The sequence below is a fragment of the Homalodisca vitripennis genome, chromosome 3, assembly GCF_021130785.1.
Source record: "Homalodisca vitripennis isolate AUS2020 chromosome 3, UT_GWSS_2.1, whole genome shotgun sequence".
Lineage (NCBI taxonomy): Eukaryota > Metazoa > Arthropoda > Insecta > Hemiptera > Cicadellidae > Homalodisca > Homalodisca vitripennis.
In genome coordinates this window covers 69,579,744-69,607,714 of record NC_060209.1, presented here as the reverse complement: position 1 = coordinate 69,607,714, position 27,971 = coordinate 69,579,744, and the positions used below count along the sequence as shown (strand labels likewise).

Genomic DNA, 27,971 nt, shown 5'->3' with positions numbered 1-27,971 from the left:
GGTTGTTTCAACAATGTTTGGAAAGAGCTATCTCAACAGCCTATGGACCAATTTCTATTTATTGTTTATTCATTGCGGCTGAATGGAAGGGAAGTGGAGGACAAAGCTGCTACAACCAACATTTTGCTATGTATGCTTTCCGTAATAGACAGAAACATTATTAGTTCGCTTTTTCTACTTTTCAGACACGCTGTTACCTAGTAAAATATATATAATTAGGATTATTTTAGATAGTAATAATAAGAATACAGTAAGAAGTATATATCGTTCATATCATTCAACCTTATTTTATTAAGCGTTTACAAAATATACATAGCAGTACGTTCTGTGTGAATCTTAATTGTTTTGTTCAAAGGGTTAGGTTTAAAATGGAACTTGTGCTTTACGGTCGAAATAACATCAGTCCTTCAAATGACCTATTATGTATTATGTAAAAGTATGTAATCACTTGCTCAAGAATGGATGAATAAAAGCGATTATCTTCAGATGTCTGTATGTTCTATTTATTGAGATCTATGTAGAAACTCCCCTTGAAGTAATGTTATAAAAGTATCCACTGTTCACTTTCATTGCGAATTGCAAATAAAGAAAACTTGTTGAATCCCATTAATGGCTTAACACATCAGTCACCTCCATGAGCCAATTATTAAGTAGATAACAAACGAATTTATATCATTACAAGCTTTAATACTCTTCGGTAGTAAATTTAAACATTTTGGATCGAAATTCAAAAATGTTCTATAAAGGAAGGTTTTATTTGTTTTTAGTCTGATGAAATATTTTTGAACGGTACTTCTCGTTTTATAACATAGATATCCTGAGCCTCTATTTCCGCTTCTCTTGTAAAACTATTTAAATACTTTAAACGTAAATATATTTAATAATAAATGGATTATTAAAAAAGGGTCTTGTATATACTCAGTAATTCTTGAATACACTTTTATTCTTATAACATGTTTGTGCGTGATACTACGTAATTTTATTACTAAGAAATGCGTGGTTCCCGCCCAGAATGTAAGCCTATATTTTACTCTGAAAATAAAAAGAAAGGAATAATGAGTGCGTAATAACTGTACATTGCACATTTTTCTTACAAAATACAAAATTCTTATTCTCTTTGTGAGTTTGGAATTAAGCTGGTTTACATGAAAAAGCCAACTAATTTTGTTGTCAATATAAACTACAAGATTTAATTCATTAAATACTCCATTTAGTACAACTTATTTCTTCAATAATTTTATTAACTGAAATTTTGATGGATCGATACATGAGTGGTACTTGAAAGGTTGATTAAAATGGAACCCTGAGAGATCGAAGTTCAAAATTTGTGTTTTGACATTTGTAATTGATGCTGGATCTATCTCAAAAGTATAATTTCGGGGCCAATGGCCTTAGCATGTTATGCACGATCACGTTGCTTAGTATTCAATTGTCCCAAAGCACTGCTTCCTTAATAAGTAGAGATCTAACGACTCGATACTTAAGAGTATTATCACAAGGGTTATACAAGACAGCTACATGATCGACTATTTAGGAGTATTATCACAAAGGTTATACAAGACAGCTATGCAATCGACTGCTTACGAGTATCACTGTATAGAGGATATGTTAGGTTTATCCGACACAGATATACCAACACCTGATTATGAATATTATTACAGAGCTATCCGATGCAGCTATATGATAGTCCTCTTAGGCGGGTTGTCCGAGTCAGCTATTTGATCAACTGCTTACGAGTATCACTGTATAGAGGATATGTTAGGTTTATCCGACATAGATATACCAACACCTGATTATGAATATTATTACAGAGCTATCTGATGCAGCTATATGATAGTCCTCTTAGGCGGGTTGTCCGAGTCAGCTATTTGATCAACTGCTTACGAGTATCACTGTATAGAGGATATGTTAGGTTTATCCGACACAGATATACCAACACCTGATTATGAATATTATTACAGAGCTATCTGATGCAGCTATATGATAGTCCTCTTAGGCGGGTTGTCCGAGTCAGCTATTTGATCAACTGCTTACGAGTATCACTGTATAGGGGATATGTTAGGTTTATCCGACACAGATATACCAACACCTGATTATGAATATTATTACAGAGCTATCCGATGCAGCTATATGATAGTCCTCTTAGGCGGGTTGTCCGAGTCAGCTATTTGATCAACTGCTTAAGAAAGAATATCACCTTAGTAGAACCAGACGGCCATCAGTACTTTGCGTTATTTAGTTGTCCATCCATCACGTGTTTCAAATTAATTGAAAATAATATCGTAGTTCAAGCGCCTTTATTATGATTTATTTTCCATTTCGGAATTGTACGAGATAACTCATTTTCTAAATTCTTGGGATTTTGTTTTTATCACTGGCCATCGAAACTTCCGCTGTAATGAATTCAAAAATCTTTAAATTGAATTCATTTAGGCTTTATGTAGTACTCACAATTAATTATTTGTATTTGTGGAGACTTTTTAAATTTAACTGATTTAGTGCTTTGTTGACGTAGAATAATTAGCACTTATTTTGTAGAAAAGTGGTGGGAGTGGACTTTCAGAAGGTTTGGGTTCTCCGTGGTCCTTACACCAATACCCTTCTTCAGGTTAAGTTTAGAGATGTGTTGGACAAGGTTTACATATTTGGTTCTGTACAAGACTTGAGTACTTCCCCGATGGAACTTGCAGAACGTTTATTGCTTGGAAACCGAGTAAGTATAATCGTAGAGTTATAATTATTTTCAAGTTAAGAGATTTATATTTAGCGTAAAGTTTAACTCTCGAGATTATCAGTATATAAACTTACAAATATATATAAAACAATTATTTATATTTTTCAAAAAGGTATAATAAAAAAACACTGTTTATTTATTTATGTAAATGTTTATTTATTTACTTATGAAAATTTTGTTTGCTGTGTTATTTTTTTATTATACCTGTTTGAAAACGGAAAAGCCGAAATATTAAACGAAATTATATACCAAGAAGTCCAATAATTCTTATAATAGAGCAATTCTGCTTTTATACACCCGAAGTGAATATAATATAGTGAATAGGTAATAACTCTGAAAAATCACTGTGTTCACAATTTAAAACAATTCTTTGAAGCTTGCAAAGCTTTTTACCAGCGACAAAATATCTCAGCTAAAGCAAGCGTTAATTAACAAAATGGAGAGGGCAATTCAACAAAATGGTCGTAATGAAACACTTATAAGTTTATTAAATATCAGAAAAGTTTAAAAATTACATTGCTCACTTCTTCAAAAATTTGTGAAAATGTGTGTTTTGGTTGGATGTGCTCTAAACCAAGCTAACTAACCAAAAACTAATCTAAGTACTTCACTAAGTAACAGGTGCAGGAAGAAGTGATAGTGACTGGTTGCCTGGCTGCTGCCGACCCTCTGTTGAGCGACTCAGCGGCTGTCCATCGTCAGTTGCTGCTGCGTTCTCACGTCTTGTATCGCATTCGTGTGGCTCTTCTCGCAGTGAGTGATATTTTATACGGTTTTCATGAAAATATCTCACAAAAGATGTATAAGATTACATTTAACTTGAAAATATCTTTTTGATGCCTTTTTGTATAGCTCTTAATACTTGACAAAATACCCTCTAAGCCTGTGCAAGTTATCATTTATTGCACAGGAAATTCTATCGGTAATCGAATTGCAACAGCAAAGGTCAATGTTAGATTATGGTTTTCTCAGTTTTGCGTAGTTCTGATAACATTATTGATTGTTTTAAAAAGTTGTGTAGTACAGTAGAGCTTTGCTACTCTGACAATTTGGTTATCCGAATTTTCAATGATAAATCTCGTACTTCAAAGACAGTTACTTTCAAATTGTACAATAATAAATTATCTTACATCCCAGATTCTAATTTTAATTATTGAAGAAACTAGAAAAAAATTTAACTGAGCGGACAATGCCTTTGACGTGTCCAGTAGTAACTTAACTTATAAATCAAGTCTTTTTAAAGATTTTTTTTTAAGGATCATTTATCTTCCATGAGTTTGGTTTAATACTAAACAACAAAATAATATCAATAATACAGTATTGAATTCCTTTGTAGTACTGATAGGTTTTTATTATTTTTTCTCTATGTATTTGGTAAACCATTGTTCAATAAAATTTGAAAGAATCAATCAATGTATTTACCAAAATCTTGCAATAAAATTCTTTGGTCACTTGATTTTTCCGACTACTGTTTTTCAAAGCTACTTTCGCTTCTCTACTCAAAACGAATACAAATTTAATTGAAATTGTATAAGAAAATTTAGAGTCTCCATGAATCGTTTTTATTTCTGACCATTCTAAAATGTGATATGTGTGTTTATAGTATATACAGGGACTATATTGTCCAATTTTAGTAATAATATACTTTTTCATTTTTGTTTAAATTGCCAAACTGTTTTCACAACAAGATATGACTCAATAAACTTCTAAACGAATTGACCTCTTCCATCGTTATGAGCCTTATATACTTACCACAGTCCAACCCTTGTTGTGTACGTAATAAGATAAAACATAGATTTCCGTGACAGTTTATAAAAATCCTGGCATTTTGAATCTTTGGGGTCTGAACCAAATTGTCCCTAAAATCCTCTATTCTCTGAAGATACACCATCTCTGGGACAACTGTCTTTTAGGATCATCTAGATATAGTTCTACATAGCCACTGGAACCCTTGAAGCCTCTGATGGATGGACAGTTTGCCCTCTAGAAGCTTCTGGGACCATTGGTATACGGGTTCACGACCTCTGATAGCAACTGATCTCTTGAAGTTAGCAGCCTCTGGAAAACCTGCGTTGAATACCTGTGCATGGCTCCACCTGAACCCTAGGATCATCCACTCTCTAGCATTACCTAACCTTTGTTAACGTCCTACATTGTTGTATTATTCCAGATTAAGAGTATAATTCTTCTGGAACCTATTGAGCTCATGGAGCTTCATTAGCATAATCGTTTATAACATTTAAGAGCTTCCAACCTAAGGCTCACTTAGCCTTTTAAATCTTCCTGCCCCTATTGGTCTCTGGGAAACTCGCCTCCTGAGACACTTAAATCCGATTTCTGAATTCAACCAGCTCTAAAGTGCACACTGCCTGTGTTTTAACTATTGAATCTTCAGGCCACTAGAAGATGTTAGTATACTTCCTCGGATTCATCTAACTCCTGGGTGCTTCCGGGTTCTTAAACAATCCTGGTTTTTGGAAACACTCGACTTGTAGAAGCTCGGAACACGATAGATTCTGATTTTTCGCATTTCTCAGCATCTGAATACAGATAAATTGATGTACATTCAGTAAATTGATGAAAGTCATTCAATAAATTAAGATATCGAATTATGAAAAGTCAAAGGATTTCGGGTGAAAATTACGTTTCGAGAACAAGAAACTGACGTCGTTTTCAAGTTTCAGAACCTAAGGTATAAGGTTAGCATATCTTAAGAGGTGTTTTTAGCATTTCGAGCCCCTGATTTTATTTATAAATTGCATTTCTCTTTCATTGAGGAAATTAACTGACAAACTTGACACTGGTGACTAATTCATTGCCACTTTCTTGAACCATTTTCTTTGGCAAAAGTTACACAATAAACTATATACAAGTGTTTTATAAAACATTATTAGTTACATTATAGTACTATTATCACCAACCATATAAAATATGTACAGATTACCTAGTGTAAATAATGTACTTTTCCAGCTTAATTAAGTAGAAAGAAATTTTCATTCATAGACTTTACAATGTTTGTAAATGCAAATAACCTAAATATTTTATAATTATCTATTCTTATTATACAAAATAATAGGATACTTTAGTATATAAAATGATTAATGAAATCACAATTTCCTCTCACATCGGAATGTAAGTCAGCTTTCAAGAGCAGAGAGGTTTTGTAGATAACCGTACCAATAACAGTTGAGCCCGGGGTAAGTATGCAATCCCCATAATGCTAAGAGCTAGAGCCTGTAATGGTCTGTTACATTACGTGATTTTAGTTTCCAAGAGAAATTCTCAAGCTTCAGGTATTTTCAAGCAAGTATCTATTATTATCAATCACACAATTTATTACTAAAGTTATACTGTATGTTTATTGAAGTACAGTTTTCGATGAGTCATGTAGTAAAAATAAACGATTTCCAAAATATTCGACATATTTCAAATAGTTCAAATAAAAAAAAATATTTATTAGTATTTCAGAGTTTTGATTATGATTAAAAAACGTGCAAGTGTGGGTTTAGAAAAATACATTGATACGTAAACACTACAGTGCTACAACTTCCTACCTATCAAAAGCTTATCCATATAAAATGGCAAAGGCTGCATACAGAGTAGGATCGTGCCCAGGCAATGAGCTCTTACGCTAGCGGCATTGCCATCCAATAATGCAATACGGTAAACAGCATCGTTTAGTCTTATTGCTTATAGAGAGCTCCGAAGGGAACAATCCAGGTTGTCCAATGACACTGTATAGAGACTCCTAACACTTCTTAGCTGTTGTATTGTCTGAATGAAACTTTACACTTCCTGTTGTTAGTTAAGTGTTGAACAAGGTGTCATCTTTCTTAAAAGTACAATAAAAAGGATTCGCTTTTGGATTAAAATTGTACTTATCAATTACTTTCACTAAATATATGAAAGTCATTGATTAAATTAAGATATCGAATTATGAAAAGATAAAAGTATTTAGGATTTTCCATCGTTTTATAATAAAACATGTGAACATTACTTTTCTAGAACGAGAAACTGATGTCGTTTTCAAGTTTCAGAATCTAAGATATAAGGTTAAGCGTACAAAAAAGATAAATAATTTTACAATAGGCCTACATGGCGGTGAACTCGCCAAAGTCAAATTAGACCGCAGAAAAAGTTTGTACATCGTCTAGTAATTACGGTTGACCAACTTACATAATATAATGTAGACACATATGTGTCTCCGTGATATCAGATTGCATAAAATAGGTTGATTCAAGCGTAATATGTTCAAGACATTTTATTCAAATCGCTTGAAAATGGCGTAGTTTGACCTTGAATATCGCTTTTAACGGATTCACCCATGTCACCAGTGGTTGCAAGTTTGCACACGAAAGACTTTGAGAAGATTGCTCTGGAGTTGTGCAGAAAAACCGAAGTTATGGGTCCAAGGCTTACATGATGTGTGGTCAGTTTGGCCTTAGGACAGATCATGGATCATACAAAAATGGGGCGCAGCAGGGTCATCCTTCCCCCTCCTAAAATTTTTAAATACAAACATTAAATTTGCACCCATTAGTTTATTTTAAGCTATAACACATTTGTGAGGTCTTTAAACTCAACCTTAAAGAAGATTTCCTAGCCCCAATTTTTGGAGGATATTTCATACTAACCACCCAGTAAGTCAGCCCGCGTAATAATTCCTATGTACGCCACTGGGACAGATTTTTTTACAATATATAAATGCTATACATCCTTCAAATCTATGATAGAAGTTGAAAGTAACAAGCGTTTGTCAGTTACGTACATAATGGCGTAAAAAACAAATTAGCCCTACGGAAGTTACTTGTCAGATTGTGTCACATGTAGATTAAATTCAAGATGAACGTCCAAAACTAGCTTATCTTCCTTACAGTGGCGTACTAAGGGGCGAGAGGATGAGGAGGATAGAATTGTCCTCAAAGTTTTAAAATATTTGTTTTAAATATACACATAAAAGCAACCAACTTGTTTTAAATTCTCAGTGTAATATTTACGTTGAATTAAAAGTTGTAGGCCTGCCTAGTTTATTTATATTTGGATCTATTTAGATTTATTCCATTTCCCCCGATGTTATGTGCTCTTCAATCAGGTTCACTCTCCCAACCGAGAAAAGTCAGATCCTAGTTATGCCACAGATTCCTTATATGGTCGGAGCAACCAAAAAAAGAAGGAGTATATTAAGAAGATGAAATACCAAAACTGATTTCAAGCCAGCTCAAAAATTATACTGTTGAGACCAGTGAACATAATTCCACTGCGTACCCAGGGAGTCTACGAAATTCCACATAACTGTGGTTGTCGGTATTAGGGAGAGAAAGCGTTTAATATTCACACAAGTAAGCAAACGAAATTGACACACGAAACATTAACGAAAAATCAGCATAGTGAAAAACAGGTAGCCTACATCACTTTGTTGCAAAAATTTCTTAATTATACAGGATATAAGAAACATTTACAAATAATCAAGAAAGAAAATAACTTCAACGAAGAAGATAACGTGAATTTGTTGAAAATCTGGTGGCCTGTGATAAAGAAACCATATTGATCATAGTAGGTTGTTATTTGGTTAAGCTTCATCCAATCACAATAAAGCTTCACCCCTTCTATCTCACTAACTATACAGACGAATTCTTATTATTGTTGGTAGTTTCGGCTTAACATATGTTGACTGAATATGGTACTCTATGCGATACCGGCTACGTGAACCGGAAAACCGAGTTGCTAGTTATGACTCTATCCGCGTGAGCCTCAGAACTAAGATTAACTGGGTTAATTTCCAACAAATTATAATTTTTATTAACTAAATTATTGTCCACATTTCAGTGAGAGCAAATTCAGTCTCCAAGTTGTGGATGGAAAATTTGAAATTCTATTGCACAATAGTGTTTGACTTCCCTACAACAAGATAGGAAGGAGTACGCCACACCACGTGTTGGATAACCTTGAGTGATAGACTTCATTGACTCTTATTCAAATCCTATGAATAGACATGTATCTTCATCCAACTAATTCTTGTCTGTGTATAAATGAAGTTTCTTGCAAAATTTAACGAAATCGCTTTCGAGATATCCTGCGGATATTTAGGCTATGAAAAGGCTCAGCCATCGTCAAACATGAAGTGGAAGTTTCCTATGTACAAATGACGGTATATCCTAAATTTTAAGTACATAACTGATATTCTGGTCAGGCAAAAGAGAAATTTGGCCAGAAAGCTTATTGATAGATAAGCCAAATTTATGTTTAATATAAATTTAAAGCACAATAATTCGTTCTCAAGATATCACCCTGAGTTATATATAGGCTTTGCAAGCACTCACCTAAATTCTATGAAGGGATATGCGCCATTATAGAAGTTTATCTTGTTTACATACTTGTACAAATAAACTGTTACAATAGGGTATTTTATTATTTAGTGTTTTGTTACACATGTACATACACAACTACGTAAATCTAGTGCTGACAAGACAATTATTATCTTTGAAATATAAAAGGAAAAAGTTAGGTGCATAAAGAAAAACATTATTAGGGAATCTGTGTTATTTTCATTTATCACCCCACTCCATAATAGGACAGGACCAATGAAATCAAATGAAATGAAAAATGTCTTTATTAGAGGCGAAGTTAAGACTAAGTCCACTCTACCACTTAACCTCATAAAAAATTAAACTAACATATATACAAACATTTATAACTAAAAATAAATCTATTTATTTACATTACATATTAAATGAATCTTAGATTAAAAAACAAGCATCAATAATAAATTAATGTAACTTTATACATATTTACAATAGTATAACAAGACACACACGCATTCATTCAACTTGCATTCAATTGTCCTAAGTATCACACTCCAAAGTCACCAACCGCTATATTCCCTGAGCCCCCAGCATTAAGGCCCATTAAGGCCCAGCATCCACCCCAAAGCGAGCGCTCTTATCAATGGCTCTGATGTTCACAAGTAAAGCATTCCACAATCGACAGGCAGAAACTGTAAATGATTACTAAAGTTGTTCTACAATTGGGATAGATAATAAGGACGTACCCCTACTTGTACTTCATTCACTTATTTCAGACATAAATTGAAAGTTCTTTGAAAGATAACTGGAACAATTTGTATTTAAAAGAGCGTGCAACGGAATGAGTGAGTAAGTCTCGAAGATCTTCTAATATTACTATATTTTTTTAAAGTTATGACTGTATACTCGTACAAACTTTAAAGTTTATTTTTAATTACTGCTATATTTTCAATGTTTTGGAGAGTTACAATAGTCTTCAAAAGTATATTCCCAACAAAACAGAGTATTTATGTTTATATTCTGTGAGTATAAGTGTATATAACTTGTTATGTGTTTGCCCAGCAAGGCTCTCGGTGTGGAGTGTTCTCAACTCTCTGACTGCTGTAAACAACCACACACTCGTATATCATCGTCCCAGGTGGTGCCTCTGTACTTGGTTCTCTACCAGTACACCTTTCAGGTACTGTGTTAGCGATGATTAGAACTTACTTTCATTTAATACCATATGTATTTGTCTAATTTTCAGTGTAGATATACTAGACTTAAAAGTTGCATTTTTTTTAATTCCAGCAATGCATATACATTACAAGGAAAAGTAATTAAAGATTAAATATGCGGTGACTAATTTCTAATGTACCAAAATATTTTCTCATTCAAAACCTCTGAGACCAACATCAAGCTCTTTAACTCACTTTAAAAGTGTGAACTGAATAGATAAAAACTTATAAAACATTTTGGTTATATGATCAAATAAATTATGCATAAATATCCAAGAAACCACGCATGGTGGTGATCACTAAATTTATTTTATTATCTTGTGTCATTTGTGTTTTCTAAGTACTGTATACTTTTAAAATAAATAATTAGTGCCAGAATATCATTTTAAATGTTGTGCTCTATTACTTTATTTGTATTTTTACCTTTTTATTTCCTAACACTGACCATTTCATTTGTAGAAAAAAACTTTCACAACATTATAGAATTTAGTTCTTCCTGTTTTAATTGACAGGATTACTTCAAGCCACTGAAGAACACAACTGTTTCAACACCTACACCAGAAAATGGTACATCACTGTTACAGTCTGTGACCCATCGCTCAACATCCCAGCTTCTCACTAAACTTGTACTCACATGTGCTAACTTGCACCAACTGGGTAAGAACAGCCAGTTCAAAACTTTAACTTTATAACTTGTATAGACTGGTTTTATTCTGTATTCATATTTCATCAGAAACTGCATCTTAAAATGTTGCACTTGTATAGTTATAGCACTGTACGTCTTAGTAATTAATCTTCTGTAAAGCACAATTGTCAGTAAATTTATAATGATGATTCTGAAATTAAAATAAATATTAGGAAAAAATATAATAATAATTTATTAAATTACAAATTTTTAAATTTTTAACCCATAGCATACCTAAAACTCAAAATATTACAATTATAAATCCAAGTAAAACTAAATTGCTTTTATTCCAAATAAAATAAAATTTTTAAGAGCACAATATTAAGTCCTTAATGGACATCAGCTGTACAAAATGGAACAAATTTACAAGGTGGGTGAATGTAACTTTATAGTATAAGTACATTTTAGGTACTAAATTGTATATGGTCAGGGCTGTACTCAGCTTTTGTACTCACCGTGTCGTCCGTCGACTTGGTCCTTTCAAACTGACGTGGGGAGAAGCCCGCCCCGGCCCCCTGAGGTAAAATTGTCCAAAAAAAAGGTCTGAGTACAGTAATAATAATTTCTGTATCAGTAAGCCAGACTGCACAACATTGTAAAATAAGCATTATTATGGATCTATAATACTAATTTCACCCCTCTATTGTTTTTACGGAGCACTAAAATGTGAACTCCATGGATGTCAAAACTTGTGTAGGTGAATCCCAATAACATAGCAGATAAGAAGTATTTTAGATGCTAAAACTAATAAATAAGATTAAAAACAAAATGCTTTTGCGGCAAGAATTAAAATACTTAAAACAGACAGAATAAATTAAACAAGACAAAAATTTATTAAATACTGTATATTGAAATGACACAAGCAAAGGGAACTAACTGTTCAGCTTAGGTTTTACAAATATTTCTTCACTTTTAACGTATCAAAAAATCAATCACTGCATTCAAAATCAGAATCAGAACTTTATTGCCATATTAAAAATTGTTGTAATGCATGGACTATACAAGTTGAACTGCAGCAACTTCATAAACCATTTCAATAGAAAGTTCTTTGACTTTTCTATCTCAATATATTCAACACTGATGTGTAAACAATATGGCAGCACCTCCATGCATTTTGCTTGGCCTACCATCCATTCATTTTTAAACCAGGCAATGAAAGAAAAGGAGCTTTACAAGCTTTAAGCCAATGTTCATCAATAGCTACAATTATAAAATTATAATTAAAACACAATAGAGACAAATAATCTAGCTCATTACATGTACCCTGTACATTCTAAAATAAGAAACTAAAATTAAAATTATCTTTAGTCAGAGTCGACTGAGTGAGCCTAATTTAGGATTAAGGAAATGTGTTCCAACTTTATCTGAAGTTACTACTAATATCAATGTTATATTGTGTCAATCCAAAACAATTAGACTGAAACCATCCCAGCTCACAAGTTTTTTGACATGTCCTTAGTAAATGTTTTACACCTAACTAAGAAAATCTCTTAAATGGCAAATCAAGTAAACTGCTCTCCAGATCTGAGGCTGAATCCAGGCCCCCCTCTTCTGATTTTGGCCCCGATAGTATGGCCTTGTTCTTGTAAGGGCAATATTACTTTTTAAATTTGCTAATATTTCCTTTCTCCTTTAATTAAATGATGTTCCTGTCTAGTATGTAGATCTCTAACACAGCCTTCAACATTTACTACAGAAACATGTTTAAGTCCAGTTCAAATATATTCGATTCTCATATTCGCCGCCTTTACTTCTTTGTTAACACACGACCATGTCTGCAGGTCATACCTATGTGGGATGTTTACAACAATTACATTTGTCTTATCTAAAACACACAATGTTTCTACGAGCACTTCAATAACATTATCCTTCAAATTTTTCACCACATAAGTTGATCCAGAAATCAATACAACAGTCTTTAACACCCAAGTCGGCACTCTTCATTCACACTACTTGTAACACCACAGGATAAGGCACTGGGTTTTACGTAGCACTTACATCAAATTTTCTCCCACATTTATTGTTAACAACCAATGAAGCTAACTCTTGCCCAAAGCTGTCAGAGTATATTTTAATCTCGTTAGACTTTGATCATTTAACCTTGTCTCTCCCGATAGTGGCAGAATATTGCTGGTTATGTTTGTTGGGCTTCTGCTTACTTTAGGTTCATTACTTAAAAAACTAACGCTAGAGTCCGCTACCAGCTGAGCTCCCTCACAATGTCCATCTTCAAGATCTGACAATATTTCATATCTGTTTCTGCTTCCAAAGTTTACAGAACTTGTGGTATGAGGTTTAGTTGTTTTTTTTTTCTGGTAGATGAAATTTATTTCCAAAAAAATCTGAATAAAGGACAGTCGAGTAGAGACAACTTGCTCATTATACCTTGATACCTGTTCTCACAAAATATTTATTATTTCATTTTTAGAAACAAGTTCTTCATTAATCAAATAAATTTGCTTAGTCATTTCTATTTTCAGGAATTAATCTTTCTGACTTTTTCTTCCAGTTGTTGAAGTTGTGACACAAGCTGTATTCTTGTCTCCAAGGTTGGTAAAAAAGGTCTGCAATAGCTTCAAATTTGTTATTTTCAGCTTGAAGAGTAGCCACATGAGTTTATTGAGTTTTAAGTTCAGTAATAGAATCTTCCACCTCATTTTCTAATATTGTTCATCACTTGACTATTTTCAAACATTAGCTGACTATATTGTACTCCTCAGTTACTTCAAGCATGTTCTACGTAAATCACAATTTCCTCGGAATTTTGTATCTTTTATAGCTATTTTTTTACCACCCCTGAGCCACCTTGTGGCAATAGGATTGATTGGTGATGCCTTCACCATAGAAGATATTTTTACCAAAGCAGTAAATTAGTAATAATTATGAAAAGTATATACAAATAACTTATTTAGTCAAATAAAGTATTATTATTAATAGTAACATCAATATAAAATAGAAAAAGAAAAAAGTGAAATAGAAGTTTTCAGTTCTAAAGGTTCCAATATTATTCGTATCTTTTATAACTATTTTTTACCACCCCTGAGCCACCATAGTTGAAAGATAAGTTATCCAATTGTTCACAACTTAGAGCAGGGCAAAGGTCATGATTTGATAAACAGCCAGGCCTTCCTTATCACTATTGCTGATAAAGATCCCTCTTATCTCTAAGTGAATAATCTTGTCCTTAATTGTAAATTAAAATAGTTTTTTATGATCACTTTTCCACTTTTTCTATTTATGTTTAAAATGTCACCTAACTTTCTTCACAGATTGGTTTAAAAAATTTATAAAATTTCTTTAGAAAAAACCACATAAACTTTAAGCAAAACACAGGAGCAAACTGAAGTGTTGGTCACTGTTGGTCCACTCCCACTGCACACCAATGTTTCACATTCAATGTTTTAACTCAGAGATTCGTAACAGATCTCTAAAAGTCAACTCCATAGATGTTAAAATTCATGGAAATGAATACCATTGTCATAGAATATAAGAAGTATTTTAGATCCCAAATGTAATACAGAAGATTGAAAACCATGTGCTGTTTCTGCAAGAGTAAAAAAGTATTTATTTAAATCATTTAGAAACATATATCACAGTATGATAAAAACTTATTGAACATATGGAAGAGACACAAACTAAGAGAACTTAACTATTCAGTTTAGAGTTTTAAAATGTTTCTCCACTTTGAAAATATTAATGATTCAACTACTCCATTCAAAGTTCTTAAACAGAGATGAATTTCATTAAAGTTTGAAGGAGTTGTAGATATAGTTTAATTACCAACCTTTCCCATGTGGTAGACACTCAATGCTTCTAACTCATATTGTTAGCAATTATTTTGTAATATCATTTATGAACTCGTTACTTCATAAATTTTCATTACTAAAATTGACTACCTCTGCTTTGTTCCTTATGCCCATTAATTTCTGCACTTTTTAATAGATTCTATTAGGTAATCCAGGAGGGTTCACTTCTGGATGGTTTTATATTTTCCAGTTACACCTAAACTGGATACAACAAAAATTATATGAGATTTCATTTGGGCGACTCCATGGATGTCCAGGAGCAGCACATCACCAACTATTGATATATTGGTTTAATATTAATATATCGGTGTAAAAGGGCAGATTGATAGGTTTAGTCTGCTGTGAAGGATGACAGTCTGGTGACAGGAGCTTCCTAGTGTTAAAGGCTGTTGCTAATCTAAACATGAGGGAGTAACTTGCCCTACCCAATTTCCCTGGAGGAGGCTGGAACACAGTCAATGTCCCTTTCTTTGACGGTAAAGTAACAGTGGCCCCTACAACCAACCTTCCACATCCTGAAAATCCTGGCATTCAGGAAGCAAACACTGAGATCCTCTTTTAGGAATAAGTGTAATCTTTTACTCAGCTTCTTTTTGTAGGTGAACAAGAAATATCTAAGACTAGTTAAGTTAAAACATGGTTGGCAACATGTCTCGAGGAGATATTTTACATATTTTTAAAATATTTCTAGGGTTATTAATATTAAATATACATTTGGAACTCACTTATGGGACAGGACACCAGAACACACAAGTGAATTAGGTTAAACTCATTTCATTCCTTCATAAAAAATATAAGGTCTACTGAAAATTAATTACATCTATCACATAAAATTACACTTCAAATATTTCTTTCCTGGCCATTTATTGCATCTCTCAGAACTGCCCACAACAGATGGGAAATATCAAACTGTATTTTACAATTTGTCACAACTTGTGCGTTGATGTCATTATGAATAGTTGTATATAATGATAGCCACATCAGTTAACTTTGGATATCAATTTTCTAAGGATATTTTTAATTGCACTTGTATGAAATAGACATGTATAAATATTCAAAGTAAGCATTATTATATCAGTAGGCAAAATATATCAATTTTATAATTTGTTGCTTTTTAGGTACTGGTAGTACAGATGTTTTAAATGTTTTATTAATTTTTTTTAGTTTAGGTTTGTTTTTTGTGGGGTGTGGATGTTCTATGCTGTATTTAAATTTTGTATTTAAATGGTTCTGATATTAAAATAGATTCTATTTTAATAGGTTGGAATAACGCTATAGGGTGCAATGTGTAATTTGATGAAAAAAGGTACGGACATAATTTTATGCCCGATCATATACTTCAACCTGAATACTATTCAGTAGCTGGAGGAATAGGGTGATTAGAGGTAAAACTGAAAGGAACTTGTGCTTATCAGGGAAGTAGGAAGGGTCATATTAGATACATATTATGGAATCAAAATAGGAGTTGAATTATAGAAGCTGTGTTTTTTGTGCATTATTATATTAAAAGATTTTCTAAAGAAGGATTAAAGACAATTTGTAGAAAGAAGAACAAACTAAAAATCTTATTCCGGCTCAAAATATTAGTTTTGATCTAAGATATAATTTTTTTTTATTTGCTATATGAACCAGTATCGCGTATAGGTAATATTCAGTCAAATTAAATTATAGTAGCAAAAATTAATTTATTGCAGTATTTGACAACCATAATTCTAAACAGTTTTTATATATGAGCTAATTTTTTTCTACTTAATAGCAAAATATGTAAAGTAATCTTTGAAGTGTGCGGCAACTTCTGCTTGAAACTTCAACATGAATGTAGTCTTTCAGCCAGTGTCAGAAACAACATAACAATCCACGCAGCTGCGGGAACTTGAAACAGACAGAATTCGTTGTTTGTTAACAAAGGTTGGTAGTTAAAAGTTAACAAGAACATATCGAGTTACAGCTGTGTCCTGAATGTCATCAGGAATAATTATATTCTCATCTGGCAACTTGTTGTTTCTGTCTAATTAAACTTAGCTGTTGCTGCTTGCTGTTGGAAATGTAATATATGTCATAACTTTATTAAACCGAATATATATATATACATATAAATAAATGTAGGCAAAGACATATTTAAACAAACTTAGAAAATGTAAATTTTTACCCTTTTTTAAAGAGTTCCGCGAGAGAACATTTGAGCACTACTAGATTGAACCTAATATTTACAACAGAAAGAGCCACGCAGTAAATTAGGCAAACCGTCCATTCCATAAGTGGAAATTAGGTTAAAAAAGTTCAGTTTTGTAGTCACCTGCGTTTTTACAAATATTTATTTCCACGTCACCTAAATATTCCCTGTTGTTTATCTAAGTATTGCTTACAATATAAATGTATTAGAAATGTGTGTGTGTGTGTGTGTGTGTGTGTGTGTGTCAAAGTCAAAGTCAAAAATCTTTTATTCAACAAATTTACAAAGCTTACAATGTTTCCTACACCCAAGCACCCAAAAAGGCGCGCGAGGGTTAGGGTAATATGAATATACAATACCATACACAATTTAAGCTTCGTGGTATCTAGTTATTTTTATCGAATTAAGTTTTACTACTAGAAATTTTTTTTTTATTTGTGTGTGTGTGTGTGCGTGCGTGTGTGCGTGTGTGTGTGTGTGTGGCAAAGTCTTGTTTTATTAGTTACAACATTTATAACTCAAGAACGGCTGTAGTGATTATAATGATATCTGATTTGTTGGATTTGTCTTTAGATAGTAATAATAACTATTAAAATACTGTAAAAGTTACAGACAAAATCAGATAAATTAAAAACAAAAAAGATAAAAGAGAAAGATTTCTATATAATAGTATACATTGAAAGAGCCTGTTAAATGTAACTAACTGTTCTGTATAAACATTTTTTATGACAGCACAACCATATTTTTAATTTATTTAACCACTATTTTTAATTTGTTTACATTTATATTCTTGAAAGCATAGAGTAAGCTTGATAGTGACAATATTTCTTATTTCAACTTTTTCTGCAACCAGAGTAAGAAAATATCCGAATAAGAAAATTAAAAGTCTATTAAAACGTACTTTTAACTGTACATTTTGGCAAATATTAAGTATACAGTGCTTGGTCAGTATACTGTCTTTGATATCAGTATACAGATATCAAAGACAAAGTTACTACCTAACATTTACAATAAATTTAAACACCTTGTCATAAAACCCATCTTAGTTATTTTTAAAAGAAGTAGACCTGTGTATGTAATTATATTTTCTTGATAACGTGAACAAGCAAAATCAAATATAGCACAAAAATACCAAGATCGAAATAACTTACAATGGCAATAATTTACTTACTTTTAATTTAATACTTTTTGACATATTTCATTGATTGTGGCAACAGCACAAACTCAGCATTGGCATCAAAAATCCACTCGAAATTCTAATTCACTCAAATTAGAAATGCTCATATACATGCAAAACCTACGAAATTGCTTACAAAGCCGTGGGTAACTGCTAGCAATAAAATAAAATAAGAACAACCTTATATATTTCATTAACACCAGATGATACCATTACTCGTTTGGAATCATATTCTGTGCTTGTCTGTCTTCTGCATTTGGAACTGAAAAGGACAGTTTGTCTCCACGCTTAGTCATAAAAGGACCTTTGCGCCTCCCTTACTTTAATTTTGTGTCCTCAAAGTCCAAGGATTTGCAAAAACCGATCAAATTTGAGGGCTCCTGTTCTCTGATGTCCTTGGGGTTGAGGAGATATGCTCCCAGGAATCTTTTCCGAGTTTCTAAGATGGCAGGACAATCTGACCAAATATGCTCTGCTGATTCCTCCTCTTCTCCACAGAGTCTACAGGTATATTCATCAGTCTGGCTAAGGCCCACCCTCTTTCTTAGGGGGCCATGTCCTGTCAACATCCTTAATATCAGTAATATATCCTCCTTATTCTGATCCAAGAGAGCTGTCCACCCTTGTAAGAAAAGATAAATATTTTGGATAGTCTTAATCCTGAGGCTCTAGTCCAACTGTTGTTGCTTAGTAGACAGTTTAAATAAATACAATCATATAAATCTTTAAAATATACCATTTATGTATTTAAATACATTTAAAATAATGATTAAGTGTTTTTGAACCCTTGAGATTACAATGAAAGCAACAGCTACAGGATAAAAGCTTATATTTATATTTGATTACATATTTTCTAGTTATTTTTATGTATATAATTCTTTTAATACACGTTATATCATCCAAAACAAACAAGTTTAATATTTTTGTATTTTTCAACATCAAATTTTAAAACAAGTTTTTTTTATATTTCAAGATGATATCTACTTTTTGGCATAATGAAGACATGAAAATTCAGTGTTTATCTCTGTTAAATTTACCATACTTAAATTAGGACTTGTCCTCTATGTTAATTTTAAAATAATAGCAATGCTAAACATTCTTTATCTATGTCTTTTTAAAATGTAAATTTTATAATTTGATCTTAAATACCTAGAAATTCAACATGGGTTCAAAAGGCTATGATTTTAGTTCGCTCTCAAATTATGTAGCGGAAGATATATAATTTTAAATCCCATTTGAAAACTTTGAGTTAAAAAAAACTACTATCTTAATAGAGAAAATTTTGAAAACACAACATCTAAGAGAATTATGAGATGAATATTTAAAGTATGACAAATCAAATTTGTACATACTATTTATAACAAATCAATATAGTGTATTTCAATAGACTTATTTTTAGTTATAAATGTATACATATATATGTTAGTTTAATTTTTATGAGGTTAAGTGGTAGAGAGGACTTTATAGTCCTAACTTCGCCTCTAATAAAGACATTGTTCACTTCATTTTTCATTTAATTTCATTTAATTTTTTCAATTTATTGTAATACTCAAAATTTTTTTTATATAAAACAACACATAAAACAGTCACGTTCTATCAAAGGGACCAATTGCGTAAAATTCAAGAAACCTTTGACAGACAGGATTTACCAATTACTAAGATTATATGGTGTTATTAGATATCCCAGTTATGGAGCATGTGTCTATGGTCAACCTTTCCTACAACTATCTGCAGGACTTATCAACAATAGCTTCTATCTTTCCAAAATTGTCTTTCCTCAATGTAGCTTTCAACAGAATAAGTTCCTTGGACACCTTGCAGGTAAATATATTTTTACTTTTAAATTAGTATTCGTTTCAAACAAGATCAGTGTAATAGTTATATCTCACAAATATTACAACTATTGGGTCCATGATGTAGAGCTTTTCTCATAATTAATTATCCTTATGATGAATTTGAACCAATTCTAGTGTGTGTGCTACTGTTGGTTAAGTGTGTCGCCGAGATTATATTATCATATTAAGCACTAACATCATATTATCTTGCTCTCTGCTGCTTTCATTTCCTTCATAATATCACTGACCTAAAACATTGTTATATGCGCAAGCAATCATATTTTCAAATTATGTTGTATCATCTGCGACATAATATTCAACAAATTGCACAACTACTAGTTAATTTGGTGTTGTCCAATTTGTAGATGAAATATATAGTCTAGGATTAATTTTATATGTAAAACCTATTTCAAAATTATATGGGTATTGCCATAGATAAAAACATACTCCTAATAAGAGTATGCTTTTATCTATGGTACTTCTTAGAATATTCAACAGATTACAGCATAATACAACCTACCTAGGTGATAAGACAATTCAACTTAATTAAATTTTTAATTCCTGTATAGCAATCAACCCACTTTATTCATACTAATATACCCTTTAATCGTAACTGTTCAGAAACTGTAAGGATATGTGTGGGGTGACAGTTACAATAGTACTGTAGCATGAGTATGGGAGTCAAACCAAGCATGTACAGTACATTTAGAAAGGTACAGCTGTACATTGGTATGCCTGTGACATCTGACAGACAAAGGAATACCTATGGCTGTTTACACTGACTTCCAGAGGTAGATGCGTCAGAGTGTATCAAAATGAAAGTTGTAATAATTATGCTGTCACTTTCACTTTCTAACTGCCGATCTTTTAAACAGACATAAAAAAGAAAAAATGCTTTGAAAATAAAATTAGGTAGTGTTCAAACTGTTATTCAAAAATAATATTTTTCTAAGCATTATTAAAAAGGAATTAATTGTAAAGTGTATAAAGTAGGTAGTATTGAAATTTTAAAGAATGTAAATAAAGGGTATAGGTATTTTAAACATTTACATTCACTTTTTGTAGGACACCTTTTGGCATAAAATTGAGCTTAGGAATGATAGTTTTGATAAATCTATTGTCATTAATAACTTAGAAATGGAGAGATTGTTTTAACACAACTAATATCAGAATCAGGTGTCACTAAGATTGGACCAGTAGTAACAGATACATTATAATCCTTATGCATACGTCATAAGGACTGAATGTGAAAAAAATCATATTGTATTGAATACAATACATTTCTAAAGTTTTATTCCATTAAATTTAACCTTTGTTTTTTTTCTGAACGCTTTACTATTTGTTCAGTTTGCAACTGAACTTACCTTCAAGTAGCTCATTATGATCCACCCCACATTATTGAATATTTTCTTCCATAGAAATACATTTAAAATGAACACGCAAATGTGTGTTTGTGTGTGTGCAGACATGCACACGCACACATGTGTGTTAAAGTCCCCCACTTTACAGCAACCATGGTTCAGACTGGAGTGATCAATCCACTGAACCAAAGGATTTAACGTGATTACTGCTCGTAGTGGTTTACTTATAGCTGTAATCCGTTTACTGGGCTTGCTACTCTTGTTGCGTTAACATTAACTGAACAGTCTCTCAGGGAATTTTCAGATTTCCAGATTTCTCAATTAATATTTGTTATTATGCCATTAAAAGTTGTTGACTTGTTTGTTATTAATGAGGATAACATTACCACATTAATTACAAAACAAAATTCAACTTGTTTCAAATGAAATGACTAGGTTTTAACTAATAACTGGTATGTATATTTTTTATCTTTAACACTTTTTTCTGCTATTGGTTTTTGGTTTAAACTTAATTGTATGATGTTCCATGAGGAGTTTTAATTCCAATAATTTCTAATGGGACCCTAAATCTTATATCATTAAAACAACTACATACTCAACTAAATTATAGAAACTGAGGTTATACGTTGTTCTACGATATCGCACTTACTTTTTAATAGTTCTCAAATAATGTGGTTTAGGAACAAATCATTTTGGCAATCTTTAATACAAGTAAGATGAAACATTTGTTAATATTGTCTTCAGCTAAACCCTGGCTACTAATGTGTATTTTTTGTACCAAAACCTTTTGATAAAGCCAATGTTGATTTCAGTTACTTATCATCAAATAAGTATATCATTTAAAGTGAATTCCCATACACAACAAGACCTCAAGGGCACACCTAGAATCAAAACTAGGTAGGAGCAGCAAAGTATGGTTGATCATATTAATAACATTTTAGGACAAAAACGTTGAATGAAACCAAAACTTTAAGAAAATATCAAAGACAAATTTTTTTATTTACATAAACTTCAAAATTAATATTGGTGTCAGTAAATATAATACTAAAAGCTTTAATCCTGGTTTTCTTGGATATTCCATTCATTACATTCTTTCAGTGAGTAGAATGGTTGGTTCTGTAGTCTGTTGTTAAAGCTGTATCCAGAATATTTCTTATCCGTCCTCTTCAGATCCTCTATTAATATATTCCACATAAATTATAAACTGGTAGGCAATAGTTGGTCGCATATTTTGTGCTATAGAGTGGTTCATCTGAGCACGTTTTTTAGAATCACTATCTTAATATTTTTGAAAAAGTCTCTCCCTTAAGTAAATTACTCCATACTTCAAAGCAGACTCAAATTGTAAAAATTTTTACAGTCCTTTAGTGGTGTTAATTACAAATCATCACTGTATTCTTCTCAGTATTTTTAAACAAGTCACTCCACTTAATCCTCCACCATAAGTCAGAGTAAATGTGTAAGCCCAAAATATCAATAAATTTAAAATTCTCAGTTACAGTCATACTAACTTTCTCAAATGCTGGAACAACAATGGAATTTGGTTTGTTAAAATTATCATAAACTTATTTACATTATTCCAGTTAGATATACAACTTAAATCATTCTTGACTTTATCATTCAGTATGTCAGTGTTGTGGGCACAGAACATAATATTGAAAAGTTGCCCACAGTTGGAAATTTAGTTTTAAGGAGAGCAGAACATTAATATATTAAATATAAATAGACCCAAGAAAACGCCACTAGGTGAGATAGTAAACAAAAATTTTCTCTAAAAAATTACCAAATATGTTTAATAGTTATAACATTTAAAACATAAAATATATGACTGGATTCTAATATTGACTTGTATGTTTTATTTTAGAACATGAAACACCTCAGCCACCTAGTGCTGGCTTGGAATTCCCTCAAATACTTGCTGCCCACATTGAAAAAAATAAAAGAGCTGTCCTCAATGAAACACTTGGAGCTGAGTTATAACCCATTCCAAGACGTGCTGTCAAACCAGCATGAGCTGTTTCTGGTGTGTAAACATCTTAGTAGCCTGCTCTCATTCAACGGTCACTCGCTGTCTCGGTCACTGACCTCGGGCCAGGTCACTCTACAGGGACAGGACCAGTTCCCCATTGTTCCAGACTGGAGAGACACCAAATGTCCTCTGAGTGTCAGGTGGAAGTCCAGACTGAGTGGTGCTTGTGGGAGGAATCATCTTGGTGAGTAGTGTTATTCATATTATAATGTATTTGTAAAATTTAGTGTCATTATCATCTGTGTATATTTCCTTCATCAGCTGTCATGAATCTATGCACAGCACACTTTTGTTTTTTTCAACAGCAACTGATTGAATATTGAATTGTTTGTTTAAATTTTAAGGCAGTGTGATATGCACATTATGCAGTTGTGGTAATTTGTATTTCATTAGTGTTCAGTTCAGGAAAATAATTCATCTAAAACGTTTTACGTTTCGGATGAATTTGAAATAATTCATCCAAAATTCTGTTGTTACGTTTGATTTTGGTGTTTTCACTCCCACATTTTTTCAACTTTAATGCATGTTTATTCTTATTCTTGTGATATAGAGCCTCAATCTAAAGCAGAGATCAGATTCCAGTTCTTGAAACTCTGTCTTTGATTTTTCTTTTTACACGTAACAATTGCAATTTTGTTGTCATAATATTATTCAGATCACTCATAGTCAATGCCAAACAACGGAAACAACTTATTACTACTTAAATTAATATATATTTATCAATTGAAATTGGTAATAATACAGAAGACATATAATCTCTATTTACCCTACTGAATTGTGCTGAATAGTGGTGTTGAATAGTGATACTTTTCCAGTCCATGGACCAAACCTACTCATTTAATGATTTTAGTTTACGATACATATCCATTTCCTAATTTCAGGTGTAGTTATAATATTTGGAATAGGTGTAAATGTTTTCTATAATTAATTATGATGTAAATATGCTTCAATTATACTGACTATATAAGTCTATGTCTCTAAGAAAGACATTGTTTAACATAGTAACAGGATTTTTTCAGGCATTTGGTTATCATTCAGTGATACAAGAAACCAGTAACAATAAGTTTCAAGATCTGCAATCTGATCTCTTCTTCAGCTGGATAACTAACCTAATACAAAAACTACAAACTATGTAGTCACTGATGAACAACCTTAGCGAGTCAGAATCACTAAATTAAAATTAAATTAAATAAGGTCTTTATTTAATAAACGTTCATCAGTACAAATTAGTTTATGTTATTTATGACAACTCTTGTCAGACAAAAATTCAAATAAAGCATTTAATCATAAAATAAACGTTCAGACAACAAATCTACATAAAACTTAACAGATGTAGCCTATATAAATAGGCAAATAAACATTTCTTTCACTCGTTCTTTAAATTTCTGACAGCTATAATTTTTTTAAGTGGGTGGCAAAGCATTGTATTTTACTCCAGCTTTATCTTTGGCAGGAGCAATAGGCTGTCTTGAAGGGTTCTGCACTCATTAATTTCATTCCTAAACACCAGCTTTTTCCCTGAGGTATGCAGGCTTTCCTGTCTGAAAATTGTATGGACCAGATTAACGGTTCATAAATCAGAGAAACCATAATTGAAAACATTTTAGTGTTTAATCTGTACTTGCTGATGTGGTCAAATTTCTTCAGATTGTTAACGAACTTCAGCGCTCTGTTCTGCAGCTGGGTAAATATCATCAAACTTTTCTGTCAGACAACAAGCAAAAGCTGGAAGAGCATAATGTATAGCAGGAAATATTGTCGCACAAATAATTTCCAGCTTGGAAGGTTCTGAGAAAATGATGCTTAATCTGAGAAGGGCCTTTAATCTGATTGTAACTGTTTTGCATTAGCTTTGAAATGACTGGAAAAATCGAGTTGGGAGTGAATAGTGATATCAAGAATTTTAGAATATTACTTGACGCAGAGGCTTCAAATTAAAAAAAAAAACATAGCAATGCCAAGAAAGTTCAGCAATGCTATTCACTGATTGACCACTCAAAGATAACCTGTCTACAAGTAATATGGAACATTTATTAGAGTTCAATAGTAAACCATGTTCATCTGACGAATTCTTCATGCTCTCTAAATCAGTGTTAACATGACAGACAGCTCCAGCTGTTTCTGAGAGTTTAAAAGAAATCAGCAACTGTGAATCATCCATGTAAGAATACAAAGAACAGTGACCCAAAAGATCCTTCAAATCTGCTGTGTTTATAAGAAAGAGAATCAGTCCCAAGCAACTGCCTTGAGGAACACCTACAAACCTAGGAAGTGCTGTTGATAACTTCTAACCTTTGTATGTTGCGTATGCTCAGACAAGTAAGATAAAAACCATCTAACTGAGATATCATCAAACTGATAAAAATCTTAGTTTTACCAACAGCAAATCAAAATTCACTGAGTCAAAGGTGTGGGAGAAATCAATGGAAGTAATCACACTCTTTAGGCCCTTATCTTTAGACGAAATAATTTCACCAATAGCATTGAGAAGCACTAAAGCCCTGCCTAAATCCTGACTGTGTTCAGGTAGTAATACTTCAGAATCTAAATAGAAGACTAGTTGTACTGCCACTTACTTACTCTTACTCCCATGGCCATGGATACCCTAGGTGGTATTTGGCCTCGCCAACCAGCTGCCTCCATCTCTCCCTGTCTTCACAATCCCCCTGACCCGCTCTCAATTTCCGCAAGTCCTTCTCCACCTGGTTCTTCCAGCGATTTTTGGGTCTACCTCGAGGTCTTCTTCCAACTGGATTGTGTTTCCAAACCTCTTTAATCAATTTATCATCCTCCCTCCTCATCACATGGCCTGCCCACCGAAGTCTCTTGCTCTTTGCTTCTCCTACAACGTCTGGAGATTGAAACATCTCTCTGATTTCTTGGTTGTGCCTGATTCTCCATCCATCTCCATCTCTAATACTGCCACTACTTTTTCCAATATATTGGAGATAATAGGAAGGACTTAGGTTGAAATTCAAAAACTCAGGAAGGATTGAGGGTCTTTGGAAGAGGAACCAGCACACTCTGCTTCCAACTAGAAGGGAAGTTGGCACTTTTCAATGATACACTGACCAGATGAGTAATCACTCCAATGCAAGAGGGACTCAATCCTCTCACAATTTTTATGGATATCAACTCGCTTTACCTTACTTTCTGAAACAGGAGCAAAAGTAAAAGTAGTCTATCTCTGGACATTTATTGCTGTTAAATAATCTCAGTTTTTCTGTTTTCCCTGTCTAGCTACAACCCATATTTGAGAGGTAATGATTTAAATCTTCTAGAAACAAAAGAATGGTCTTTTACCTCAACTGAACTCATCTAACCACCAGCTTGCAAAGTAGCCCAGAAAGTCCCTGAAGAATATTCTTTACACATTAACATCAGTTACTCATGAATGGGACATGATTGGGCTCTACAATGGTTGGCTCAGATGGAGCACCTGAGATTTATCTGTTAACGTGAGAAAGGCTAACATCAAACCATTATCAAACAGTGTGTACCAGTGACTGAATGAAATCCCAGTATCTGCCATAGTTCTTTTTCAAAACCCCTCATCAATGAGCTCAACATTGACCAGTATACTTAGACCACATTCATAACTGTTTTTTTTTTCTTTTATTTTTTGTTGTTAAGTGCAACTCAACTCATGGAAACTGTTTGCCTTAAAGCTCAGTTTTATTGTTATAGCTTTTGCCACTACTGAGTTTGTACCAAGCAATAAGTCTAAATGGTAAACCAAGTGTCTAGAAACTTCAACAAACAGCAAAGCTCCATACGAATCAGTGTCTTGCTTTAAAGAAGTGGCGTTACCACTAAGACACAAACATGCATAATCAAAGCTATTAAACATAAAATCAGCTAATAAAGCTATTGTCATTACAAGTACTATGGTTTACAGCCTGATTTACAGAGGGACCCATAAAAATTACCTTTGATAAACTATCTTTGGTATTAATACCAAAAGACTGAAAGAAAGTATCCAGAATGGTCTCATCTACCCACCACCTTTTAAGCCATGATTTGTCCTCAGCTATTTTACAACTGAGGATTTTATGTCAGTTAAAAATCCAGTCAATTCTAGTTTTTAATTATTACTAGTCTTAAAGTTTGACTGAAGTCCAGTAATAATTTAATCCTTCTTGCCAATCAAATACTGCAAGAATAGACATTCATCAGATTTATTTTCTAACTTAGATTTAACATCAATAAGGCTAGATAATATTCCACTTTCTTTTTTAAAGCAACGTCTTTTTCTTCACAGATGATATCCAGTTTATTAAATGAAGCGTTGAGATCAGACTGCAGCTGTTGTTTTTGTTGTTGTTTTGTAGTATCACTATAAGCATGTTGAATGCCAACTCCATGTAACACTATCCCTAAAATACACAATTAATAAAACTAACACTAAGTATTACAAACTGAACTACAGATCATAGGTCACAATATGACTTCTCGCAACAACCAATCACTGACAACTGACCAGCAGCCGATAGTAAATGACAATCGTCAAAGCAGAAACAAGATGGCAACAAATCAGGGAATGAACCAACCAATTTTTCGATGCATTTTTTTGACCCATGAGCTGATTTGGCAATAAAAATCATATTTTAATCTAATCTCATATGTCATTGTCATAGAAACTATTTAACTTT

General features: G+C 32.6%; 1 protein-coding gene across 2 annotated transcripts in view; it reads left to right on the top strand.

Moving 5' to 3' along the window:
* LOC124357051 (leucine-rich repeat-containing protein 9-like) overlaps positions 1-27,971 on the top strand; it is a 65,054-nt gene that overhangs the window by 23,464 nt on the left and 13,619 nt on the right. For both annotated transcript variants that reach the window (XM_046808447.1, XM_046808448.1), the window contains exons 8-13: positions 2,539-2,713; positions 3,356-3,487; positions 10,103-10,216; positions 10,766-10,910; positions 19,773-19,915; positions 23,155-23,503. In XM_046808447.1, the coding sequence (XP_046664403.1) occupies positions 2,539-2,713; positions 3,356-3,487; positions 10,103-10,216; positions 10,766-10,910; positions 19,773-19,915; positions 23,155-23,503 (1,058 nt within the window). The remainder of the gene's footprint in view (positions 1-2,538; positions 2,714-3,355; positions 3,488-10,102; positions 10,217-10,765; positions 10,911-19,772; positions 19,916-23,154; positions 23,504-27,971) is intronic.